The sequence below is a fragment of the Malania oleifera genome, unplaced genomic scaffold, assembly GCF_029873635.1.
Source record: "Malania oleifera isolate guangnan ecotype guangnan unplaced genomic scaffold, ASM2987363v1 ctg159, whole genome shotgun sequence".
NCBI classification, from domain to species: Eukaryota; Viridiplantae; Streptophyta; class Magnoliopsida; order Santalales; family Ximeniaceae; genus Malania; species Malania oleifera.
This window is the reverse complement of record NW_026651733.1, coordinates 91683-110096: the sequence shown is the minus strand read 5'-3', so window position 1 is coordinate 110096 and position 18414 is coordinate 91683. Positions and strand designations below refer to the sequence as shown.

The following is an 18414-nucleotide window of genomic DNA, read 5'->3' as shown; positions in this document are numbered from 1 at the left end:
CTGCTATAAGAAAAATGGAGAAAAGGAGATGAAGGGGCAACAACTCATATAATGTTTATTTAGTCAATAAATATAATTAAATTATAGATATATTTTTTTTTTTTTATCGTTTTCAAAATTTGAGATGGTGTTACTAAATTTTTCCCTATAACTTCTAGGGAAAAAAAAGTTCGATTTCACTTTTTTTTTTCAATCCATACGACATATTTAATGGAAAACAAGATGACCGGAAAAAAGAAATAAACTAGCAACAAACTATGTAGAAAACTTTTACCCAAATCTTTTCCTTGATTTTGTGGGTGAAAAATTCAAACGACATAATAGTAAACCTTGTATATATATTTTTTGGGTTTAAGTCACATGGGTACAATAAAAAACGTAACTTTCAAGCTTAAGTTAAATAATGATATTATTGATTATTTGTTAAATAATATGCGATAAAAGGAAGAATTTGATCAAGTCAGATAAAATTAAAATCACATAAATTATTTAAAAACTATTTAAACAGATTCTAATTTTGACTATTTTAATTGAGATCAATTTATATCATTAAAAAAATGGAACTCATGTCATGATGAAATCAATTTTATCTTGTGTTGTCACCACATGGATCCCTACAACAAGCTAAGGTATATAACGCAATATCTATGTAATCTTACGTAAGCATAGTCGATTATGGATGAGCCGGTTTAATTAAATCGCCAAATTAAATTAAATTATCATAAACTTTAGTAGGGTTACGGGTCAAACATTGGCGACTAAATTATGACAAAACTTATCTGCCTAACTTTCACGGTTAACAGAAAACTTGAACAATACAAAAATGAAACAATATATCATTTTGGCATGAAACCAAACATTACGTTGAAACACATATAATAATTAAAATGAATATTATACTTTTAGTAGATGTAAATATAAAAAAAATAATAAAGAAAGTAGAAAGTAATAATTTTAGTAAATTTTATATTATAAAAGTATTGAAAAAGAAAGTGATAGAAAGTTGATGAATTTGAAAATAATTTTTTACAAAATTTATGGAATCGATATAGAGAGAGGAATTTAGTGGGGTTGTGTGGGATCAAAAAGGAAAAAGTTTTAAAAATAAAATTTAAAACTATAAAATATTAGTGGGGCCCACATGGACCCTTGTTGAGAGAGAAATGAGAGGAAAAGAAATAAGAAAGGTTTAAAAAAATTATGGGGCCTGCATGGGTCTTGCAATTGCTAGAAAAATGCTTTTTAAAAAAAATAGTGGAGCTTACATGAGGCCCTCTGTATGGTAAAAGACACAAAAAAACATCCAACGTGTCTACGTTTGGTTAAATCTCTCGATTCAGGAATCAAGAAAGAGAGAGAAAAGAGAAAGGGGGAAAAGAAAAAGAAAAAATAAAAAAACAAAAGAAAAGTGAGGTGAAAAAACTTGATGGTGACGCATGTCCTACCAAGTTTCAATTTTAATACATAATTAATTAACCCCTAAATTGGGTTATACATTTTTGCTTGTGGAACAATACTTTTTTTTTTATTTATTTACATGAGAACTCCTCTTCATCAATGCCCTCCACAAGGACCCCTTTGCTCGCACCAAACCCATGGTTGACGACCTTCCCCCTGATGTGTCTCTCTAGAAATCCGAATGCAGTCACAGTTTCCATTCGCCAGTTGGACGTTCGTCAAATTCGAGACCTAGGGTCCATCTTAGTTTACCATCAAAGAACTTCGTTCGAGGTACCTTGAGTGCATCAACCAGGAATCGAACACATGATCCTCTGTCTTACGTGCCAGCGTCTTTCCACCGCGCCATGCCCGTGGGGTTTGCGGGACAATACTTGTTGAACTATGCTTGGGCTGATACAGACATAACCCCCCCACCCCCCCTTTTTGCTCTATTCTACGTCAAAATTCACGAGAGCTTTTTTAATGAATTAACTAATACATTTGTGGGAGAATTAACTAATATTGTAAAATATTTGGAAGAATGAAATGATAACCGTTTTTATGCTCCTTTTCGTATTGGAAGTTCAAAATGTTTTTTTTTTTTGTGCATATTGAAAACCAAGGGAAGCACAACATACCATTAAAAGCAGCCTTAATAGAGGGGTAAATTGTTCGTTTAAAAAGTTTACCAAAATCACTCTACATTTTCACCCTTTGTGCTTTCTTAATAGAGGGGTAAATTGTTGGGCCCCACAAGGAGGGAAACCCAACAATATATATGTATATAATGTTATCTTGGTGATGTCATCCAGTTCAAACGAATCAATTAGGCTAGTTAAAGTTGCTGAGAATTGAATGTTCATATTATTTACTAGTTCGATTTTGAAAACATACTTTACTTAACAAAGCATTTTTTTCAACTTAATTTATTAAATTGATGTCATTTTCTTAAGTTATCTATCACAATTGAATAAAAAGGATAAAGTTGTTATTTTAATAAAGGTAAATTTTTTTTTTCTCACATAATTAATGTTTGATTAACGATCAACTCATATAATGTTCATTTAGTCAATAAATTTAATTAAATTACAGATTTTTTTTTTTTTTTATTGTTTTCAAAAATTGAGATGGTGTTACTAAAATTTTCCCTATAACTTCTGGGAAAAAAAGTTTGATTTTACTTTTTTTTTTTTCAATCCATACGACATATATAATGGAAAACAAGATGATCGGAAAAAAGAAATAAACTAGCAACAACCTATATAGAAAACTTTTACCCAAATCTTTTCCTTGATTATTTGTTAAATAATATGCGATAAAAGGAAGAATTTGATCAAGTCGGATAAAATTAAAATCACATAAATGATTTAAAAACTATTTAAACGGATTCTAATTTTGACTATTTTAATTGAGATCTATTTATATCATTAAAAAAATGGAACTCATGTTATGATGAAATCAATTTAATCTTTTGTTGCTACCACATGGATCCCTACAACAAGCTAAGGTATATAAAGCAATATGCACTTAATTTTATGTAATCATAATTGATTGCGGATGGGCCGGTTTAATTAAATCGCCAAATTAAATTAAATTATCATAAACTTTAGTAGGGTTACGAGTCAAGCTTTGGCTACTAAATTATGACAAAAACTTATCTGCCTAATTTCCACGGTTAACAGAAAACTTGAATAATACAAAATTAAAACAATATATCATTTTGGCATGAAATCAAACATTACGTTGAAACACATAAAATAATTAAAATTAATATTATACTTTTAGTAGATGTAAATATAAAAAAATAATAAAGAAAGTAGAAATTAATAATTTTAGTTAATTTTATAATATAAAAGTATTGAAAAAGAAAGTGATAGAAAGTTGATGAATTTGAAAATAATTTTTTACAAAATTAATGGAATCAATATAGAGAGAGGAATTTAGTGAGGTCGTGTGGGCTTGAAAAGGAAACAAGTTTTAAAAATAAATTTTAAAACTATTAAAAATTAGTGGGGCCCACATGGACCCTTGCTAAGAGAGAAATGAGGGGAAAAGAAATAAGAAAGGTTTAAAAAAAGATTATGGGGCCTGCGTGGGTCTTGCAATTGCTAGAAAAATGTTTTAAAAAAAAAAATATATAGTGGGGCTCACATGAGGCCCTCTGTAGACACACAAAAAATGACATCCAACGCTGTGTGTCTAAGCTGTTGGGAATAAAGAACAAATTCCTGAAACCTGTGAGAAACAAAATAGAGGAAAAATAACGCCAAAGAAAATCAATCTCACGCACAAGACAATATTTACGTGGTTCGGCAATTTTGCCTACTTCCACGGAGTTGCAGGGATTTCAATATTATCAGGAAGAAAACATAGAGAGTGCGGTGATACAATGTTCTCCCTCTCGCTCTCTCGCAAGTACAATAACACCAACCCTAATCACCCGAAAGCAATCCTTTTAATATGTTACGGCTCAAGCCTTCGCTCCATGGACTAAGCCTTATGATAGAAATCTCTAATTAAATAGAGGTCGGGTTGTCATCCAAATTAAAATACAACTAGGCTCCACAAAAGCCCAACATACGCTTAGTTAAGTCTTTGGACCCTTGTTGAGAAAAAGCCCAACTACGCTTAGAGAGAGGAATTTAGTGGGGTCGTGTGGGCTTGAAAAGGAAAAAGTTTTAAAAATAAATTTAAAAGCTATTAAAAATTAGTGGGGCCCACATGGACCCTTGTTGAGATAGAAATGAAATAAGAAAGGTTTAAAAAAAATTATGGGGCCTGCGTGGGTCTTGCAATTGCTAAAAAAATGTGTTTTTTTTTTTTTTTTTAAAGTAGTGAGAATCACATGAGGCCCTTTGTAGACGCACAAAAAATGACATCCAACGCTGTGTGTCTACGCTTGTTAAGTCTCTGGTTCAGGAATCAAGAAATAGAGAGAAAAAAGAAAAGAGGGGAAAAAAAGACAAGAAAAGAAAAAAGAAAAGAAAAATGAGGTGAAAAAATTTGATGGTGACGCACGTCCCACCAAGTTTCAATTTTAATGCTTAATGAATTATCCACAAAATTGGGTTATACATTTTTGCTTGTGGGGCAATAATTTTTTATGATTTACATGGGAACTCCTCCTCATCGATGCCCTCCACCTTTGCTCGCACCAAACCCATGGGTCGACGACCTTCTCCCTAATGCGTCTCTCTAAAAATTCAGATGCGATCACGGTTTCCATTCGCCAGTTGGACCTTCGTCAAATTTGAGACTTAGGACCCATCTCAGTTTACCGTCAAAGAACTTCGTCCGAGGTGCCTTGAGTGCATCAACCAGGAATCCAACACACGATCCTCTGTCTTACGTGCTAGCGTCTTTCCACCGTGCCATGTTTGTGGGGTTTGCGGGACAATACTTGTTCAACTGTGCTTCGGCTCCCTCCCCCCTTTGCTCTATTCTACATCAAAATTCACGAGAGCTTTTTTAATGAATTAACTTAGCTAATACATTTGTGGGAGAATGAACTAATATTGAAAAATATTTGGAAGAATGAAATGATAACCGTTTTTATGCTCCTTTTCGTATTGGAAATTCAAGATGTTTTTTTTGTTTTTATTTGTGCATATTGAAAACCAAGGGAAGCACAACATACCATTAAAAACAGCCTTAATAGAGGGGTAAATTGATGGTATAAAATTTATACCAAAATCACTACACATTTTCACCCTTTGTGCTTTCTTCTGGAATTAAATAATAAATTTTTGAATTTACTGCCTCTTGCCCACAAATTTAGGGGAGAACCCATCATTTTGTTTTTCAATTTTCATACAACATTCTGTATATATATATATATATGTATGATCTTTGAAGCAGAAAATACCCAGTCATAAAAAAGCATCGTATGCAACATATGATATGAATACCCTCGTGCTTTCGGCTCCATGCCTGTCAATATTACTATTGCTGCTTTCCCCAATCTCTGCTCATATGAAACCATCATTCAATCTGCCAAGACTCGGCGTAGCAATACGAGAAGAAATCCTGCGTTATCCCCAAGTTGTACCATCTGCATCTTCTTCGAGCGATTTTAAAACTTTTTTCTACAACCAAACGCTCGATCACTTCAATTATAATCCAGAAAGCTATAAAACTTTTCCACAAAAATATGTGATGAATACAGAGTATTGGGGCGGTGCAGCGGCCATTGCTCCCATCTTTGTTTATTTCGGGTCCGAAGCACCGCTGGAAGAAGACATGTCTGTTGTTGGGGTTCTGTCAGATAATGCTAGACATTTTCAGGCTCTTCTTGTTTATATAGAGGTAAGAATCAAACTCCACGTTCTTCCCTTTATCCTCATCTTCACAGTTTTCTCTTGCTTCTCCCTATTTGTATGCATAACATAGCATCAAATCTCATTGATGAACGCACTGATTATTTTGGCTGCACTTGGTAGGGAGATTTGTGTTTTTTTTTTTTTTGGAGAAATAAATTGTTTAAATATTTGGCGCCATGCATGATATTAACAAAAAAGGAAGCCTTCCTTTGGTTTTTTGAAGAAAAAAGTAATTCATATTTACTTAGGATCTGTTTTGATCAAATATTTTGGATAGGAAAAGAAAAGAAAAGAAAAAACAGGAAATTTATTTACCATTATATTTTCACTTTGTACCGAATACTACTAAAAATGAAAATTTATTCTAATGTGATTTAAAATTAAGAAAAATCAAATATTAATGATGTGTAAAATTTTTGTTCATTGATTTGTTATATTTTTTTTGTCTTTTTTTTTTTTAATTTTCCTTGATAACTGAACATAAAAAAGTAGATTCATTTATATTTTCCATATGGAACATTGAGTTCTTATTTGGAATATGAAAAATATTGGGAAAAGAGACGAAAATGTGAAGGAATCTACTCTTTTTTTTTTTTTAGTCTAAATATATTTAGTTACCAAGGAAAGTGATAAAGAAAAATATAAATATGCAAAAAATTAATGAAAAAGATTAATTTTGCAAATGATTACATTTGATTTAGGAAATTTTAATTATGTTAGAGCAAAATTTTATTTTGAAGAGTATTTGAATAGACATAAAACATTTTTCCCAAATAACATCCTTGATCCAAAGGAAGTCTTTGATGGGTGGAGGGGACACTCAGTCACTGGTTGTGACTGAAATTCAATGGGAATCAATTGCAAAAACAATGTAATTCAATCTGAAAATAAATACAGAGGACTTAAAAAATAACTCTCTTTCTCGCTCACTAGTTATTCACTCCCTCAACACCTCATAATACATTGCACACACATATATCTATTTATAGCAAATCATACAATAGTATAATCAACAATGGCGGGAATTAATCTTCAACGGAGGTGGGCTGGTAAGTGGTGTAGGTTGCCTGCCGATCTCTAATGTCAACAAAAATAGCTGTCAACAAGTCAAATTTAATTTTCAACATCCCCCCTTAAACTTGACTCTCCTAACTTTGTCATTCCGAGCATTATCTTCAATCTTACAAAAATATTATTCCTAAGTGGTTTTGTGAAGATGTCAGCAATCTGATCATATGTTCTGCAAGATATCAACTCCACTTCTTTATTCTTGACATGCTCCCTGATAAAATGATATCGAGTATCAATATGTTTGCTTCTTTCATGGTAAACTGGATTTTTCGCAAGTGCAATTGTTACTCTATTGTCGATGTAGACTTTTGTGGGGTTATCTTGAAGAAATCCTAGATACTTCAGTACATTCATAATCCATATACCATGACAAACAACTGAACTGACAGCAACATACTAAGCTTCACATGATAATAGCGTTATGATGGGTTGTTTCTTAAATGACCATGTAAACACTGTATCTCCCATGAAAAATGTGAATCCCGTCATGCTTTTTCTTTCATCAAGATCTCTTCCCCAATCACTATCTGAATAGTCGATAAGTTTGCAATCACCTTTTGATGAATAGAACATACCATCAGTGATGTACCCTTGACATATCGGAGTGTCCTTTTCGCTGCATTCAGGTGGGACTGGTCAGGAGTCTCCATGTACCTGCTGATAAGTCCAACTCCATAGAGTATGTCTGGTTTGGTGCACATCAAATACCTCAAGCTTCCAACCAAACTCTTGAAGTATGTGGGGTTAACATCTCCTTCCTCATTCTTTCTCAATTCTAATCCCGTTTCAACTGGAGTTGTCACAGGGTTGCATTTGTCCATCCCAAACTTCTTCAGTACTTCTTTTGCATAGTGGCTCTGGGAGATGAAGACTCCCTTCTTGCTTTGCACGACTTCTATGTCAAGGAAATGAGTCATCTGACCAATATCCGTCATTTCGAATTCTTTCACCATGCTCCTTTTGAAAATGACAAACATCTCTAGATTGTTGCCGGTGAAGATCAGATCATCAACATATAGGTAGGCAATCAGCATGCTTCCATCTATCTCCATCTTCATGTATAGCGCATTATCGTAGGGACACTTCTCAAATCCATTCTTCTGGAAGTAGTCATCAATCCTCATGTTCCAAGCATGAGGTGCCTACTTCAAGCCATAAAGTGCTTTCTTCAGATTGTACAATCTATCTTCTTTGCACTTCTTCACATATCTAGGTGGTTGATCGACATAAATCTCTTCTTCCAGAAAACCATTGAGAAATGCAGATTTCATATCCACCTGGTAAATCTTCCATCCATTTTCTGCTGATAGTGAAATTAGTAATCTAATGGTTTTAAGCTTGGAAACTGGGGTAAAGATTTCTCCATAATCAATCCCTTCTTTCTTCTTGTAGCCTTTGGCGACAAGTGTTGCTTTGTATCTCTGAACTTCTCCTTGAGTGTTCTTCTTGGTCTTGTAGACCCATTTCACACCAATAGTTTTGCGGCCCTTCGGGAGATTTGTCAACTCCCAAGTCTTGTTCTTTTCGATGGATTGAATCTCCTCATCCATCGTTTTTCTCCATTTGTCTTCTTCGTTAGCTTCTTCAAAGCTAACCAGGTCACTAGTCAACAACAGATAGTATAGGGTAACATACTATTCTATTGGTTTTGTAGTTTCATACAAGTCAGCTAGATTTCGAGCTTCTCTAGGTCTCATGTCTGAGATTTCATGCTCAATTGGTGATAGAGCTTCATTCCTCTTTGGTGAACCATGTGTAGGTGTCTGCAGCTCAGAAACTTGTGACTCGATAACCACTTCTCTTGCCTGAGTAGGTTCTTCTCCTTCAAGTGTCAATTCCGCATCTTTGGAAGATTTAGCCTAGTCCCATTTTTAGAATTCATTTTCTTCAAAAATCACATCCCGACTATTAATGACTCTCTTGTTGATGGGATTGTAGAGTCAATATCCCATGGTTCTGTCACCATATCCAACAAGGATACACTTCTCTCATTTATCATCTAGCTTTGTCCTTCTTGCTTCTGGGATCTTGGCGTAGGCTATGGAGCCAATCACCCTAAGATGACTCACAATAGGCTTGTGAGTACTCCAGGCTTCATGTGGTGTCTTTGTATCAAGACTCTTCGTAAGACACTAGTCGAGTAGATAGACTGCACATGACACTGCTTCTGCTTAAAAACTCTTGGACACATTCTTATCCTTTAACATGCTCTCGGTTATGTTAAGGATTGCACGGTTCTTCCTTTCAGCTACACAGTTCAACTGGGGAGTGTAGGTCAGTGTGAACTGTATTTGAATCCCTTGTTGCCTAAGGAATTCTAGGAAAGCTTCGTTCTTGTACTCTTCTTCATGGTTTGATCGGAGTGACTTGATGCGATAGCCACTCTTTGAACTTGTCGAACACCTCTAACTTCCTTTTTAGGAAGTAAACCCAAGTTTTCCTACTGTAGTCATCGATAAAGGTGAGGAAGTATTGATTCTGTCCATTTGACAATGGTCTTAATGGACTACACACGTATGTGTGTACTAGTCAGAGCGACATGGTAGATCTCTAGTCGGCTTGCTTTCCAAAGCTGTTTCTGTGTTGTTTGCTCATAACATAGTTTTCACATATCATATTTGGGTGGTGGATGTTAGGTAAGCCTTTCACCATCTTCTTGCTTCCCAACTGTTTCAAACTTTCAAAATTCAAATGTCCATACCTTAGATGTCATAGCCAGTCTTTGTCTTTGATGATAGCGCTCAAACACCTTGGCATATCATGTTGGATGGCGAGAGGGAACATTCGATTCTTTGCCATTTATACTCGAGTAACGAGCTTACCTCGAGCGTCTGTTATTACCATCTGCTTATCTTTAAGACTAATTCGATAGCCTTTCTCCACAAGCTGTCCGAGACTAAGTATATTAGTCTTCATGACTGGCACATAGTACACGTTGGAGATAAAAACGTGGTCTCCATCCTTCCTTTTGATAAGGACATTTCCCCTTCCTCAAACTGGGGCTTTAGAGAGATCACCAAATGATATCTCTCCCTAAACTTTCTCATCAAGTTCATTCAAAAGATTTTTTCTTCCAGTCATGTGATTGCTAGCTCTAGAGTCAAGGTACCAAACATTTTGGTCCTGGTGGGTTGAACTGTGTGCCATCAGCATCAACGATACTCCTTTGCCTTTCTCCTTTTCTGCAAAGTTAGCATTTTCATTTATTTTGTGATTTTGGGGATTACCTCTGCACTCATTGTTGTAGTGTCCATACTTGTGGCAGTTGTAGCACTGAATGTTTCTCTTGTCTACGTTTGGACAGTTATTATATCTTCCTCTTCTTCCTTGTCCTTTGTCTTGTGGGATATAGTTCTTTCAATTTTACCCTTCTCTAGTGGGACCTCTTCTGCCTTTGTCACCTCCTCTGGAGTCAAAATTTTCATAATTTCTTCCACGAGATCCTCAGCCTCGTCCCTTCCTTGCTGTGACTTCCTCCCTTTGTCATATTTATCTATAGTGAGGGGCAACTTTTTTTGGAGGGCTTGCTCCAAAGCTTTATCATCACTCCTTCTGTTGACTTTCTGCTCATGGGCTTGAAGTGAGCCCACAAGTTCTTCTATGGACATGGTTTCCAAATCTTTTGTTTCTTCCATGGTCATAGCTATAAAATCATATTTTGGATCTATAAATCAAAAAAATTTCTCATAAATTCTCTCGTCATTAAGAGTGTCTCCATTTCTTCTCAACTGATTTGATACTACCATAACTCATGTATAGTAGTCAGCATTAGATTCAGTAGATTTCATTTTTAAAGATCGAAATCACCTCGCAATGTTTGAAGACAAATCTTCTTTACTTTGTCTGCACCTTTGTGTGTTCGCTAGAGAGATTCCTAAACTTCTTTGGATGTCTTGGAGAAAGCGATGATTTCGAACGTGGCCCCATCAAGGCCTTGGTAGATTATGGACTTCACCTTGCAATCCTTCTTTCGATCGGCTCGTAAGGTCGTTCTTTGAGCATCGAACATAGCTGCTTCGGCTTCTTTTGATGGGCTTTCTCTGTATCCATCTTCAACGATGTCCATGACATCCTAAGCACCTAGAAGAGCTCTCATTTGTATATACCAGTTGTCATAATTCTTCTGGGACAACTTTGGAATGACTGCTTAAGTAGCACCGTTCACCATTAAATTTAATATATAAAAAAAGAGAGATGGGGGTTGATTTTGGAAAATCTGATGCCACCAATGTGTTTAGAAGGTCGAAAAACCTTAGGAACCAACTTTGGGTTGCAAAGAACCGGTCCAAAAATCACTGAACCGGGTACAGGAAGTTCTAGTGGTTTAAACTGGGCTGGTTTAACTTAACAGCCATTTAATGGTGTCAGCACTTACCGGTAGGGCCATGTGGCGGATTCTATAGGTGCCATGTGTCAGCGGCTGGACGTGGTCAGAAGGCAGGTCGGGTCGTGTTTGGGTTAGGAGTTCGGGTTGTGCACGCGGGTCTCGGATCGAGTGGCTGGGTCGGATCTCACCAACAGAGCAAGGACGACGCGAATTTCACAATGGTAGGCTCAATTTGGATTTTGAGCAACTTCAAATCTGGGAGAAAATTGAATTTCTCCTCTGTTCATCTTTGTTTGGCAAATTTTGGTGTACCTAGACGCTCTGATACCATTGAAGGGTGGAGGGGACACTTAGTCACTAGTTGTGACTCAAAACTCAGTGAGAATCAATTGTAGAAACAATGTAATTCATTCTGAAAATAAATACAGAGGACTTAAAAAATAACTCTCTTTCTCGCTCACTGGTTATTCACTCCCTCAACACCTCTTAATACATTGTACACACACATATCTATTTATAGCAAATCATACAACAGTATAATCAACAATGGTGGGAATTAATCTTCAATGGAGGTGGGCTGGTAGGTGGAATAGGTTGCCTGCCGATCGCTAATGTCAACAGAAACGGCTGCCTTAATTTTCAATAGTCTTAACAAGCATATTAAAATCATGGAAAGATTAAGATCTATCAAGTTGTGGAAAGTAGTATCAATACAACGTTTTGTATAGAAAAGATGAAAAATTGTAGAAATGTATACTTTGTCAAATTTTCCATTCAAATGTCAAAATATTGGAAAATAAGGTAATATTTTTGAATTTTAAGTAAATTAGAAATGAAAAATATTTTTTTTCCCACAGCAGAACAATCCTTACTTTACTTCAAATTTAATATTATTTAATTTTCTATTGTTTTCATCTAACAAAATGGAGACTTAATAAAAGTTTATCCTTCGTGATTTATTACATTATTATTTAAAAGGAGACGTGGTATCTCTCAATCATATATCATTTTTTCACATACTCTAAAAGAAAACCTATAGTACGTATTCACAAATTATCATTTGCTGATAATATTTTAAAAAAATGAATAAACATGTAATTTGATAAACTATTCCCAATTTAGAATTTTTAAAGTATCTCTATAATTTTTCACCTTTTCTAATAATGTGAAATTTATAAATTAAATTTTAATTTTGAATGCCTAAAAATAAAAATCACTATATCCTTTTTCATCTATCATAGGTCAATAACAAGCAAAGTTATATCCTTGGATTTTGAACAACTATTTTTCTTTCTATTAGAATTATTAGTTTAGGTGCTTCATCATGTGATATTTTAGGTTGCGTAGTGTCTTAGAGGGCTACCCTTAATCAAATGGAGAACTTGGAATCGAAAGGGTAAAAGATGGGATGATAAATGGGTCTATCACATAATCCAATGGAGTTAACACTAAACTATTTCATCCTAATTAAGTGAGGTTAGAACACACAATTAATTATTATCAGTTTGATGGCCTGTAAGATACACCTAGATCTAAGGAAACCAATAGTCAATGGCTTGCATTAGTAGGCAGGGTTCGGGAGTATTATTGTTATCTAAGGGGAAGGTGCTAGCACTCCCAAAACACCCGTCCAACAAACGGTACTTGATTATCCTAAGTTTACCTTTAAATATAACTGATCAAGACATAAATTCTTTGCATTTTATTAAATTCATTTTATTAAAAAATAATGAAAAATGAAGCCAGAAAAATAAATAAACAAGGCATAATAGCACATATTCACAAACCACCTGCAAACACATGCAAAACCAAGGGAAAGTACACACATAACATACTGAATCATCTAATATATAGCAACAAAACTATTTAAGGCAAGCAAAGGGAATAGACATCATGTTATAAAAAATAAATTAAACAACTAAAAATACATGCAAGCACAAAAGAGCTTGTTAAACTATCAAGTATGTGTAAACAACTACAAAAAGCACCTAAGGAAGCATAATGAACAATTGAGCCAAACATGGGAGCATGTAGGCAAGACACACGTTTGTGCAAAAACAAGATAGCAAAATGCACATGAAAACAAACAACGACGATGACGACGACGACAGCAACAACAATAATACCAAACCTTTAGTCCCACTAGATGGGGTTGGCTACATGAATCTTTTTCCACCAATTTATGCAATTATGGACAATTTATGCAATTATGGAAAATTTGCTTCAACAAACTCAAGGCCATTAAATCCTTACCCACTATCTCATTCTAAGTTATTTTAGGTCTACTGCTACCCTTCTAGTATTACCCCTAAAATTAACTTTTTCACTCTTCTTCACTAGCGTATTATGAGGCCTATGTTGTAAGTGCATAAACAATCTGAGTCGTCCCTCCCTTGTCTTATCTTCTACAGGAGCTAGGTCTAACTAAACATGAATATGTATATCTTTTAACTTTCTACTACTCATCCGTCTAAGCATTCCAATCTCCACAACTTTTATTTTTTGAATATATTAATTGTTTCTTAGTCGCCCAACATTCTAATCCATACAACATAGTTGGTCTTATGATTGTCTTATAAAACTTCACTTTTAATTTTAAGGGTGTTTCACGATCACAAAAGCATGCTTAAAGAACTCCATTTTACCCAACCTGCTTTAACTCTATATATAACATCTTCTTCAATATTTCATTCAACTTGCATAATAGATCTATGTATCAAAATCTACTAGTGCTATTGATTTTTTCATCATCAAGTTTAACTTTGTCTCCAATATTCCTTCTACTATATATTTACTAAAATTACATTTCATATATTATGTCTTATTTATAATTCTCCTAAAACCTCTGGATTCTAAAACTTATCTCCATAATTTTAACTTGGATTCTACTCCACCCCTAGTTTAATCAATGAAGATAATATCATTTGCAAACAACATGCACCATGGAACCTCTTTTTGGATACTCTTAGTCAGTTCATCCATAACTAAATAAAATAGATAAGGGCTCAAATGAAGATCCTTGATGTACACTTATTGTGATTGGAAACTCTCTAGTTTTTCCATCTATAGTTCTAATACTTGTTAGTACTCCATCATATATATCCTTAATTATGCCGTATACCAACAACATACACTTTTTATTTTTTTTCTAAAACCCATGATGAAATTTTCCTAAGTACCCTATCATATGCTTTCTCTAAATCGATAAATACCATATGCAAGTCCTCTTATTTTTCCTAAACTTTTCCATTAATCTTATTCAAAGATATATAACATATGTAATAGATCTCTCAGACATAAAACCAAATTGATTTTCTGAGACCTTTGTTTCTAGTCTAAATCTTTACTCAACTATCATTTCCGCAGTTTCATTATATGACTCATGACTTCAATTCCATGATGGTTATTACAATTTTGAATATCTCCTTTATTTTTCTATATAAGTATTAAAATGTTTTTCCAACATTCGTTTGACATTTTTTTAATTTTTTTATAGTTGTATTAAATAAATTAGTTAACCATATAATTCTGTTATCACCTAAACATTTCAAAACTTCAATAGGGATGTTATCCACTCCTATAACCTTTCCATTTTGCATATTTTTTAGTATAAACTTAATTTCATTAACTCTAATATTTTGAATAAATCTCATATTTTTAGCCTTTTCCTCATTTTTCAAATTATAAGCTTAAGCCTTCTACTCAGTTTTAACTTCAGATCTTTCCTTTATATCTTCTTCCGTAACCAAAACAATATCATCCTTACTTTTTATACATTTTTCATTACCTAACTAAGTCCTTACTCTTTCTTTCTCTAGTTCTAGGAAGTTTAAATATGTCACTTTCCCCTTCTTTTGTACCTAATCTAGCATACAAATTATTAAATGATCTATGTTTAACTTCACTAATAACCTTTTTATACTTTTTAAAGTTTTTAATTCTTCTACTTTTTTTTTCGATGCTTTATACCAAATTCTTTTTGTCTTTACATATTTTTAAACATCTTGACCCTATCACCAACTTTCTTTTCTATTTAAGAATTTGCCTCTTGTTTGACTTAATATATATATATATATATATATATATATATATATATATATATATATTATCATTTCAATAGAGTTAGCTATCCTACTTTAAAGAGTGTTTGTATCTACACCATCCTCTATAGTCCAATTGCCATTTTTGATCATTTTATGTTTAAATTTTATTATATTTTCTCCCTTTAGGATCTACCACCAAGTTCTCTTATGTTGGTTTATTGTATCTTTTCTCTTCCAATTTTGATACATATATCAAACCCTAAAACTCAATGTTATGTGGTTAAGCTTTCACCTATGATAACTTTACAATCCTTACATGATAAATGATGAAACCCTCTTAGTTAAGAAGAAAATTATTTGACTTTTATTTTGTCCACTTTTGAGGGTTATTAAGCGCTCTTCTCTCTTCTTAAAGCAAGTATTCATTGTAATAAAATCATATGACATGGCAAAGTCTAAGATCATCTCCCTAGGCTCACTTTTGCCTTCATAGTATCCCTATCCTCCATGTATCATCTCCTAACATTTATTATCCCTTCCAACATATCTAGCTATTCAAACCTATTCCTATGAATATTTTCTCAGTCCCCAATATGGATTGTATAGTACTCATATCTTCTCAAAATTATCTCTTAAGATTTTCTACTAAACCTACTTATTGAGGAGCATAAGCACTAATGACATTTATAATCTCCTGGGCTAATATCTTCTTGATTTTTATAATTCTATTCCTTACTCCTTTAACATCTACAATCCTATCTTTTAATTTTTTGTTAACAATAATTCCTACATTATTTTTATGTTTTTCTTTTCTGGTGCACCAAAGTTTAAATCATGATCTTTTAATTTCTCTGGCCTTCTCCCTCACTCACTTAGTTACTCGAAGCCATATTAGATTAATTTTTCTTCTAATCATTGTGTCCACAATTTTCATACTTTTCCATAAGAAAACACACACGAATACAAATAATAGAAATAATAGCAAATGAAATGTCTGCTCAAAATTAGAAAGTCTAATAGAATCATCACTGAACGAACTTGAAGTGATTTTTCTAAACTAAGTGTCCCCTTAGAAAATGGTTGAGGATTACATAACCTCGAATTATTAACATTCACTATAAGGGAAGCGCACACTCCCACATGCACATGCAAAGTAAAAAGATATGCAAGCTACAATGCAAAATTTAACACTGAAATAGGCAACATTGTTTTTTTAGGGTAATAATGTACACTTTTGTTTCATTTTCAATTGTTTGTTTTTTGTGGTCATTTTGCTTGAAAATTTGAAGGGCTACCAAGTTTGGAGTTGGTTTCGAGGGAATATGCTATTGGTTAAGGGAAAATCTAGGATGTCCAAGATGTTGAGAGAAGGAGTATGAATTATTGATTCTAAGGGTTTATGGGCTACATGTGAGATGAACTCCAAGTATAGGTTATGGACTAAGTTTAGTGGGCTTTAGGTGTGGATTGCATGTTAGGCTTGAGTAGAGGTTCAAATGGCTTAGGTTTGGAGATATGCTTGGATCACTTGTAAAAAAGAAAGAAAACTTAATTGGGCCTCGATCTCATGCTAAAAAAACTAAGCTACCTTGGTCAATAAATGATGGAACTTATACTTACCCTCTATCATGCAGGTAGTGATGAGCTCACTTGAAGATGGATGCATGAAAACCTCCTCTTTTGCATGTACATTAAATTTTCTTGCTTTATTTTGAGACACTAAGTTACATGTATAATATAAATAGTGTGTTGTGATATGGATCATATAATGAAAATGCATAGTGGAATAAACAACAAGAAATAAATAACATAACCAAAAAGAACAACAACACAAAGATTTACGTGGTTCGGAAAAGCCTACATCCATGGAAGCAAAAGGCACACAAATTTCACTATGGAAATCACAATGTACACAATACACTTCAATAATGATCACTCTTACTCTCAAAATATGCCCAGATGACATATATGGAGTTTCCTCAGAGGTTTCCCCCCATTTGAACAACTACCCAACATTCAAAATTCAAAAATTCGAACAAACTGCCGCAACCTAGGCACCCCTTATCGACGAACACAGGGTTTCGTCGATGAAACCAAGAAGAACCTTTGTCGAAGAATACAAGGCTCTCGTCAATGAAGCTAGACGACTAAAATTTCCTGCTCTCTGTAATTATTGGTCAACGAGCTTCAGAGCCTTCATCGATGAACCTCTGCTGTTCCCTCATCAACGAGCATAGGCCCTTCGTCAACGAGTCTTGCGGTGCTACCCCCTTCATGTTTTTTCTCCTTCTTTCTTTGTTTATCAAAACAGAAGTATAAGAGCCAGAAATAACAATCTCCACCATGGCGATTATACGTCCCTTAGGAGAATCTAAAAAACATGAGCTACTTCACCTTGAACGTAAAAACGCTTGGTTGGGTATGTCTCCCTTGTATCACTTGGAGACATGGAGTAAGTCCAAGCAATGCTTGAACTTCTCTGAAGTAACTGATTTCTTCAGAATATTCGCTACATTTTTAGATGTGTGAATTTTCTCCAACACATGTTCACCTGAAGCAATCAATTCCCGAACCCTGTGGAACCTCACATCTACGTGCTTGGTCCTAGCATGGTATACCTAATTCTTCGCCAAGTAAATGACACTCTAACTATCACAATGCAGCACCACACCATCTTGCTATAACCCCAACTCTCTAACTAAACCAGTAAGCCACAATGCTTCCTTTGCAGCTTCAACAACTGTCATATATTCTGCCTCAGTTGTAAACAATGCAACCAGAGACTATACCATGGATCTCCAACATACCGGTCCTCCTACAAGGGTAAACACATATCTCATTGTAGACCTTCTATCATCCATAACTCCAGCATAATCTGCATCAACAAACCCCATAATTGAAGGACAACCCTATTGCTTTTCGAACATGATACCATATCCTGATGTGCCCCACAAGTATTCGAGTATCCATTTTATAGCTTCCCTATGCTGCCTTCCTAGATTAGAGAGGAACTTGCTCACCATGCTTACCGCATGCGCCAAATTTGGCCTTGTACATGCCATGACATACATTAAACTCCCCACAACACTACCATAGAAGACCTTTGACATGTCCCAGATTTCTTCATCCGAACTTGGGCAAACTGTAGTAGACAAATTGAAATGATTCACTAGATGTGTACACACCAGTATTGCATCAGCCATGCTAAACCTCT

At 34.4% G+C, this 18414-nt stretch overlaps 1 protein-coding gene across 1 annotated transcript in view; it reads left to right on the top strand.

Annotated features, from left to right (window-relative positions):
- Window positions 1-5340: 5340 nt before the first annotated feature.
- Window positions 5341-18414, top strand: part of LOC131147129 (uncharacterized) — a 28192-nt gene continuing 15118 nt past the window's right edge. Inside the window, exon 1 of the mRNA XM_058096922.1 lies at window positions 5341-5745. Within this exon, the coding sequence (XP_057952905.1) occupies window positions 5341-5745 (405 nt within the window). The remainder of the gene's footprint in view (window positions 5746-18414) is intronic.